At 44.2% G+C, this 9133-nt stretch overlaps 1 protein-coding gene across 1 annotated transcript; it reads right to left on the bottom strand.

The window, feature by feature from the left end:
- Positions 1-35: 35 nt before the first annotated feature.
- On the bottom strand, positions 36-7585 carry ercc6l (excision repair cross-complementation group 6-like). Its single transcript, XM_026322500.1, has 5 exons — positions 7450-7585; positions 7005-7049; positions 2371-4164; positions 1489-2239; positions 36-1314 (listed from the first exon to the last, which is right to left on the bottom strand). Exons 1-5 carry the CDS (start codon positions 7503-7505, stop codon positions 256-258), a joined length of 3705 nt encoding a protein of 1234 aa, XP_026178285.1. The 5' UTR covers positions 7506-7585; the 3' UTR covers positions 36-255.
- Positions 7586-9133: the final 1548 nt, after the last annotated feature.

The raw sequence follows: 9133 nt of genomic DNA, 5'->3' as shown, positions 1-9133 counted from the left end.
ATTATTGCATGTCCCAACCCAGACAGACAACAAGGTGCATATTACACATTTTATTTCAAGACAAAGAAATAAAAGTTTTCTTAACCCTTAACCATCTGAATTCAGATCTCTTAAGTATCTCTTAAGTGTGGTTAAATAACCATCTCACTGTGTCCCCATCACCAGCTGAACACTACAGAGTATGTTTTAAGCATCTGGGCTAAAGATTTTGATTTACCAGTTGTGCAAAAAGTTTCGTCGTGTTGCAGGATTGTTCTAACGTCTCTGACTCAGCTGCCGATACAGCTGGATGGTCATGAGCTGAATTTCAGGATCTCCAGGTTTGATGTCAATAGCTCTCAGGAAGAAGCTCAGGGCATCGACCAGCTTCCCTTTGCTGTAGCACTTCCTCCCTCTGCTGACCAGTGAGTCGTAGCTCTCAGACTCATCCACGGTGCACTGATCCATTCTCTCAGAGGAAAGAAGTTCGAGTTCACTGGTCGATTCCTCGAGGTTGAAGCTCATTTCCTCTCCTGACTTTAAGTGCTGCTCCTCCACTTCTTCCTCACCCTCGTCTTCTTCTACCTCCTCCTCCCCTTCTGTGTTTAATGTCTCTCCAACTTTCTCCTCCAGGTCAAGATCATCTTCATCACCTTCTTCCTCCTGTTCCATATCCTTGTTGCAGTCCTCCATGTCTTCAATGCTGGAAAGGAGATGGGACCAGTGCGACGCCACAGAAGTGTTTCCTCCAATGCTCCTTCTTGACCGGAGAGGGGTCGAGGGCACTGATTTAGGCGTGGAGACTCCAAGCAGCTCAAAAGAGTTGTGAAGTTGACCATGCATAAACTGCTGCCTCTCATCATCATCATCATCACTGTCATAAATCACTGCAGCTTTTTTCTTCCTGGTAACGACAATGGAATCATCCGTTGACTCGTCCATTTCAGAGGCATGATCGCTACTGGGTCCAGCTGCTCCTCCATGTTGAGGCTCAGAAAGAGATTTATCTATGTCAAAACTCCCCTCCACCTGCAGCTGTGACAGCAGCTTCCTCTCCTCAGCTTCAGTCTCTGGTTGATCCTGAACATCGTGGTCTGAGAACACCTCGCTGTCCTCCAGCTGCAAGTTGAAGTTGCCTTCCAAGGATTCAAACCCAGCACTGAGTCTGGATGATGTGTCTGCTTTGAAACTCAAGTCGGATGCTTGCAAGAGAAACAGTCTTTTGTTCTGGGGGGTTGTGATATGAGACTGACTCAAGTCGGTCATTGAGTCGTGGTTTTTTGAGTGCGAAGTGCCGTTTAGCTGTTGGTCATAGTCGTCAGATGTTGTAACACACTCTGCTCTGTCCTCACGTGGTGAAGCACCTGCAGCCTCAGACATTGTTGATTGGCACATCAGTTCCTGAACAGAGGCATCACCTGCCGCATCACCTGCCGCAGCCTCCTCCGCAGCCTCCTCCGCAGCCTCCTCCGCAGCCTCCTCCGCAGCCTCCTCCGCAGCCTCCTCCGCAGCCTCCTCCGCAGCCTCCTCCGCAGCCTCCTCCGCAGCCTCCTCCGCAGCCTCCTCCGCAGCCTCCTCCATCACCAAAGACTCCTCAACCACCTGCTGAGGAAAGTCCTCTGCTGTCTCCACATAACTCCTCCCCTGATTGGTAAGTTGGGGTTGTGGAGAATCCAGGTTCTGCTGTTCAAGCAGGTCAACATCAGGCTCTTCCTCCCTCAAACTCTCATCTGCAGTTAGATCAATAACTTCCTTACTCAGATTTTGTTGGGTATCCCTGTCAGAACCCAAATGGTCCAACTCCAACACAACAGGTGAGCCCTTTAAGTTGTGGTCATGCTGTGGATATGAAGGACTAGGTCTTGGGTTTGTCTGTTTCTTCTCCTGAGGGCTCTCTCTGTTGTCCATCGGTTGTCTTAGCCAGGCTGGTTCTGTGCTGAAAGCCGTGCTCTCTGCCAGCTGCATCTGCAACTCTGACTCTGCCTTCATCAACTCCTGAGCCTTTTGGACCCGCCCTTCGATGTACTGGTGCTCCTGCTGGTCCTCCAGGGCCTCATCGTTGTGGACATCCAGGGAAAACATCAGGTCGTGGTCAGAGATTCCAAACATCTCCATAGTGTGCAGGTGGGAGATGTGTTCATCCAGTTCGGGGTCTGTCCGTCGGTGTCTGGAGTGGAGGGCCTGGAGCTGCAGCTGTGTGGACGAGCACCGAGTGTCCTCCAGGGTGAACAGCTCCTTCAGCTCCTGCTTGCTGAAGTACCTGTAACCCAGTTGAACAGAGACAGTTACTACAGAAATAATGTAATATTTGATACAAGCTCAGTTCCAATGATTCCCACATTATTACGTTTAATTTTCTTATTTTCAACTTGGAACCAGTGGGTTACGTACCGAAACGGGTTCTTCTTGTCTCCAGTGTTCTGCCTGATGAGGGAGTCTTTGAAGACCTGGCGTCTGTAGATCTTCTCCTCCACCGTGCCACAGGTCACCAGCCTGTAGATGACCACGTTTTTAGCCTGGCCGATGCGATACGCCCTGTCTACAGCCTGAGCGTCCGTTGCTGGGTTCCAGCTGGGGTCGTAGATGACCACTCGGTCTGCTGCTGTCAAAGTGATGCCAACTCCACCGACCTGGGTCGTCAGCAGGAAGACAGAGTAACGCTCGTCTTTCTGGAACAAAGAGATGAGCCTCTCTCTCTCTGCAATCTGTGTAATTGTTCCATCCAGTCTCAGGACTTTGAAGCCTCTGTTGCCCAGGATGCGTTCAATGATGTCCAGAACTTTCCTGTAATGAGCAAAGACGAGTGTGCGGTGGCCTTCTTGTCTGAGTCTTTCAAGAAGTGTGGACAAAAAAACCAGTTTGCCGGACTCCGATATCAAGGTGTCATCAGGAACATTGGCGATGCTGTGGGTTTCGGTGTCCATGTCATCGTTCTGCTGGTCTTCACCGATACCTTCCTCTAAGCCTAATTTAGCTATAGCTTTAGCAGAGAGCAGCCTAGGGTGGTCACACAGCTTTTTCAGAATGCTTAATTCAGCCAGAGGTGATTTGGTGGTCAACAACAGTTCCTTGATGTGGTCCAGTGAAATGAACTGTCTGTATATGTCCTCCTGAACAGGACTCAGATAGGTCCAGACAATCAGGTCGTTCTTTCTGCTCAGCTTGGGCATGACTACTCCGGAGCCCTTTGGGTCATCTTGGACTTGGCTGTCGTCCTCTTTGCTTGGATGTGTACCGTTTTTTTTCGTTTTTTGCACTTCGGACTTTGTCCTGCGGAGGAAGTAGGGTTTTATTATGGTCATGAGATTCTCAGACATCCGGGAACCCAGAGCCTTTTCCCCTGGAGTGGCATCCTTCTCCCTGGCACGAGTGATGGGGTTTTCATACTCTGTTTTGAATGTTTTAGCTGTGCCGAGGAGCATGCCTTGACAAGCAAAGTCAAAGAGTGCCCACATTTCTTTCAGGTTGTTCTGGACTGGGGTTCCTGTGAGAAGAACTCTGTTTTTAGAAGGTATGGCATAGACACTTTTAGCTGTTTTAGTGGTTGTGGATTTTATCTTGTGTGCCTCATCCAGAATCATATAGTCCCACGTGAACTCTCTGCCATGGTACGATGACAACTGCTGCCAGTTGTTCACAATCATATTGTAGGTGGTGATGATGACTCCACCTGCCCTCTGAACTTTCTCCAAATTCCTGGTCCTCTCTTTGTTTTCACCATGAAAGTTCTTGACCCTCATGCCAGGAGTCCAATTGGCAAACTCTTTGGTCCAGTTTGTGATGAGTGAAGTGGGCATGACCAGCAGTGTGTGTTTAATCAGCTCATTATCGTACATACCAGACAGGAATGATATCACCTGGATGGTTTTGCCAAGACCCATGTCGTCTGCCAGGATTCCACCTTTAAGACCATCTCTGTAGAGACTGTACAAGAAGGCCACTCCATTTCTCTGGTAGTTGTAAAGCTTGTCATGCAAGTCTTTAAAGAGCAGCAAACCACTATCGTTCACATTGATAAACTCGTCACCTTCATCCTGCAAGTCATCCTGAGCAATATATGCTTCAATTTTCTGTATCCTGCTTTTGAGTTTTTCACTCTGGTGGATGTCGTACGCCAATTTAAAGAACTCCAGCGCTTTGGGCAAGTCCCCTTGTCTGGCAGTGGCTTTGCCATCCTGAATGAGTCTGAAAGAACAAGTCAAAAACATTTTAACTAGAGCCAATGATGAATTTTATAGTAATCTGACCATTATTGTCTTTTACTCAATAATTCTAGATTATAGCTGTAAATATTTGGGCTGTGCAATTAATCAAACTTTGATTTTGGTACCAAATGATCACAAAAATAATATAATTGAGAAGAAAACAATTATTTCACCACATTTTGTTTTACTTATTTTGTCTTTGGTCCCTCCTATGGCCTAAAGTCATTCAGTCATTCAGTTCTGTCAGGGAAACAAGTCGTGTGTGATATTTGGTGGGATTTAGAAACCAGTGCAAGCAAAGATGGAAGGAGATGAGCAGCAGCGTCTGGTCAGTGAAAAAGGAACAATTTGGATTCAAAGAATCTGATATGGATCAAAAACTTAACATTTGCAACACACTGGTGTCTTTTTTAACCAGCTAAAGGTGTTTTAACTTCAACAAAAGTTTCCAAAGTCACTGAGTAATAGTTTTTAAAAAAAATTGTGATCTCAATATTGACCAAAATAATCTGGATTATGACGTTTCCCATAATTGAGCAGCCTAATAAATAATGAAAAACACTGGATATACTTTCACTCAGCACAAGGTGATTATTTCAGTTACTTGGTTCATTCAAATAGTCAAAATACATTTAGTTTGCTGGGAAACATGGGGAAAAAAAAAAAATCTCATCACATTCATTGTTTCATACAAGTTGATATTGATTATAGTCTGATATATATATATAAAAAAAAAAATCAAAAATCACTATTTCAGTTGAGCTTACAGGTTCATTTTGATTTAAATATTTATATTCTTCTAAAAATTGAAAATGACAAACACGGCACATTATACAACTGTATTTCAAATAAATCAAATAGTTTGAATAAATTCAATAAATCTGTTTTCTGAACAGTCAAAAGTTTCAAGTGTAACAGGAGAACACACTACTACTAATAAATAAATTGCACAAGGCAGATACCAACTCTGCAGCCACCCAGGAAACACTTGGTAGAACTGAAACACTTTACACCAGTAAATAACGTAACAGTTGAAGAGACCATCTCCAGTCTGAGCTCATCCACCTGCTGCCTTGATGTTTTACCCACTAGATTTCTGAAATCAGTACTAAGCAGTTTGTTACCACAACTCACTCAATTAGTAATAACACATTACAGTCGAACATTTCCAAGGGCCTTGAAAATTGCTGTCATCAAGCCTCTCCTGAAGAAGAGCAGTCTTGATGCCATGGTACTGAACAACTACCGGCCCATATCAAACCTGCTGTTTTTAGGCAAAATCCTTGAAAAAGTTGTTTACCAACAACTTACTGACTTTCTCATGTTAAACAACTGCTTTGACGATTTTCAGTCAGGATTTAGGCCCCATCACAGCACTGAAACTGCCCTCATCAAGGTGACAAATGACACTCATCTGAACACCAACGCTGGCAGAGTCTCTGTCTTAGTACTGCTGGATCTGAGTGCTGCTTTTGACACAGTGGACCATGTGATCCTGTTACAAAGGCTAGAGGACTGGATAGGCATCTCTGGTACTGCCCTTAAATAGTTTAAGTCCTATCTTGAAGACAGGAAGTATTTCGTTGAAGTTGGTAACTGTGTCTCAGATCAAATGGTGTTGACATGTGAGGTCCCCCAGGGGTCCATCTTGGGACCCCTTTTGTTCAATCTTTACATGTTTCCTTTAGGCCAGTTAATACGTTAATACGTAAATCGATAACATCATCAGCATTTTACCATATCAAAAACATCAGAATCAAAGGGATCATGTCTAAACCAGACTTGGAAAGACTCATCCATGCTTTTATCTCTAGCAGGTTAGATTACTGTAATGGCCTGTTCACGGGGCTCTCAAAACGAGCTGTAAGGCAGCTACAGTACATTCAGAATGCTGCTGCTCGGGTCCTGACTAGAACCAGGAAGTACAAACACATTACTCCTGTTCTCAGATCTCTGCACTGGCTTCCTGTCTCTCAGAGAATAGACTTCAAAACAGCACTGCTTGTGTATAAGTCTCTTCATGGCTCAGCACCACATTACATCTCTGACATGCTGATGCCATATGAACCATCTTGGACTCTGAGACCATCAGGGACAGGCCTTCTGCTCATGCCCAGAGTCAGGACTAAACAGGGAGAAGCAGCGTTTCAGTTCTATGCAGCTAAAACCTGGAATAGTCTCCTGATGTTGTTAGACAAGCCTCATCTCTGGCAATGTTTAAGTCCAAGCTAAAAACCTTTCTTTTTAGTGTGGCCTATAACATATGACAACTGACAGTGTTTTATCCAAAGTGATTTATCTGCACTCAGTTTCCTCTAATATTAATTTTATTCTTACCTATGTATTTTTAACTTGTCTTTTATTTCTGTAAAGCATTTTGAATTACTGTGTATGAATTGTGCTGTATAAATAAACTTGCTTTGCTACTGTGTGTTAAAGTTACGTCATTTAGGACGTTCAAAACAGAAGTGTGACTAGTCAAAATGTGGTCGTACATATCTGAAGTATCATTACAGATATTCCAGTGAAGTCTGTTGAAAACAGTTTGCCATAGGAAATGAGACGCAGAACGGTCCACAGTCCAGGACACCAAGTTGTCAGTGGCAGGTCCTCATCAGTGCCCTCTACAAACAGTTTCTTTACACCTAAAGTCCCATAAACAAGATCCCACCCACAGATTCTGTTGGAGGACCCTGATTTCTTCCACACGTAAAAGCTAAGCTGAACCTTTGGGTTTGATGTGTTCAAGTGTGCACACAGGAAAGACAAAGTAGATGTGGGACTGAAACAGACTGCTGTGGTCCAGGTCTTAAGACTTACCTGTGATGTGTCTCCATGCTCTGGTCTGTGTCCATGGACAAAGACCTGTCGAGACAAAGGGCCAGGCTCAGTTTCAAAACACCAAAAGGACAAAATAATAATAATATTACTTTTATGTATAAGGCGCTTTAAGAACAGCAAGAGCTGACACAAAGACGTGATGTAACTAAGGCCTGGATCACTAACTCAAAGTGCTGCTTTGACACTGGAGGTCGTAGTTTTGCCAAACGCCTTAAATGGAAAAAACTGGATTTTACCACAGCACATAAAACATAACACAAAAACAACGTAATAACGTAAAAACACGAACATAAAACTAGCAGTATAAACTCCACACGGAGGCCCGGAGTCCAGAGGCCTGGGCCCAGTCCGCCGGGATTAAGACTTTTTACACTATTTACGTCTTTAACCACAAATGACACGATCGCGGTTTCCCGCCACTTACTTCGCCAGCTGCGCGGAAACTTCAGACACTGTGGCGTCCTCAAAAAAGGCCTCCATCCTGAAAATATCGTCTCTACGGCTCAAAAACCGAATCCACGTGTTTGGAAACAACCTACAGCCTGAAACAACATAAGACGGAGGAGGCTAAACCGCGGGACTTCCGCGTTTCTGTTTTAAAACCCGTGCATTTTATCCAGCCTATCAGGAAGGACGCTGCAGTTCCGCTAGGGCAGGATTAACCAATCAGAGAAACAACTGAGCATCGTAGGACAAACAAAAAAAACACAGCCAATGACAAGCATCGACTCAGACAGGAAAAGGAAGTCGATCTGTTTTTTCAAGAACATCATTAAAAGTGTATTTTCTGTAATTAATAACATAAAGCAGGTGCTGGTGTGAGACAAGGTACATGTACATGTGTGTAACTATCATTTTCATATGTTCTGTGAATTAACATGAATTACATCCATTTATGTCCCAAACTGTGAAATAATTAGTGTGAAACACGAGGCTGTAGTTCCTTCACGTTTTAGCATGCTCTACACTGACTTTTATTTTGAAGTCAAGGTAGTTCAACCAAAAGTCGTTCGGTTCTGCTCACGGGACAACTCCTGCTTTAAAAAGCTACAACTACGCATGCGCCATGTCCCGGGACCTGCAGTGAGGTAAACCGAGCGCACCCTTCATCGCCTTTTATTATAATTTGATGAGAAGGGAAACTGTTGTGATCAGCCTTAACCAAAACACCTCCGGAAGGTCCTGACACTTTAATCAAACTCACAGGTTTCAGACCCTCAACCCGTGAAAGAGAAGCGTTCATAACCGTGAACGCTGATTGGTTGAAAGTGTAATTATGTTTTTAGGCAAATTCTTTTAACAAATAGACTCAGAGGACGAACTTCGGTCAAATTATATAGAAGTTTTACTTTCAAGCAGCAACAGTCACACAGCACCTTGGTACAGCATGAGGGTCACTGGCTGCTTGCAGCCCAACACATCAGTTTTCATGGAAATGCAAAAGGAGGTGATTTCTCACAGAAAGACATCTGGGCCCTTATCAAATAGTCAAGGTTAGAGCAAACTGTGCTCACTGAGAGCAACAATTATATTTCTACAATACACAATAGGCCCCATTCAGAAGAGTTGCAGCTCTACTACAGTAAGGTGGATCAGGTCACCGGAGGGTAAACATTTTAATTTGTCTAACAAATGTGTTGTCATCACAATCCAGAATCAATTCAGTTTTATTTGTATAGCACCAAATCACAATACAATCATCTCAAGGCACTTTATAAAAACCAAAAAAATCCCTTATGAGCAGCACTTGGCAACAGTGGAGAGGAAGAGAGGGGAGCTCAGTGCACCGATGGTCCTCGGGCAGTCTAGGCCTATAGCAGCATAACTAAGGGATGGTTCAGGGTTGCCTGAAGCCAGCCCTAACTATATGCTTTGTCAAAGAGGAAGGTTTTCAGTCTAGCCTTAAAAGTACAGAGAGTGTCTGCCTCCTGAACCCAGGCTGGGAGCTGGTTCCACAGGAAAGGAGCTTGATAGTTAAAGGCTCTGCCTCCCATTCTGCTTTTGAGAACTCTGGGAACCACAAGTAGGCCTGCACTCTGAGAGCGAAGTGGTCTATTGGGATAATATGGTACTATGAGGTCTTTAAGGTATGAAGGAGCTTGATTATG

This window comes from Mastacembelus armatus, chromosome 9 (genome assembly GCF_900324485.2).
Source record: "Mastacembelus armatus chromosome 9, fMasArm1.2, whole genome shotgun sequence".
Classification (NCBI taxonomy): Eukaryota; Metazoa; Chordata; class Actinopteri; order Synbranchiformes; family Mastacembelidae; genus Mastacembelus; species Mastacembelus armatus.
Note: the sequence above shows the minus strand (reverse complement) of the source record. Positions and strands in the feature narration are given on the sequence as shown.

What these genes read in the sequence shown, in the direction of transcription:
- ercc6l (XM_026322500.1), bottom strand. Translation starts at nt 7,505, where the DNA reads ATGGAGGCCTTTTTTGAGGACGCCACAGTGTCTGAAGTTTCCGCGCAG. An exon ending in AGCATGGAGACACATCACAG is followed by an intron (nt 4,165 to 7,004) that starts GTAAGTCTTAAG and finishes TTGTTCTTTCAG; the next exon opens with ACTCATTCAGGATGGCAAAG. An exon ending in AGGAGGCTGCGGAGGAGGCT is followed by an intron (nt 1,315 to 1,488) that starts GCGGAGGAGGCT and finishes GACAGAGCAGAG; the next exon opens with TGTGTTACAACATCTGACGA.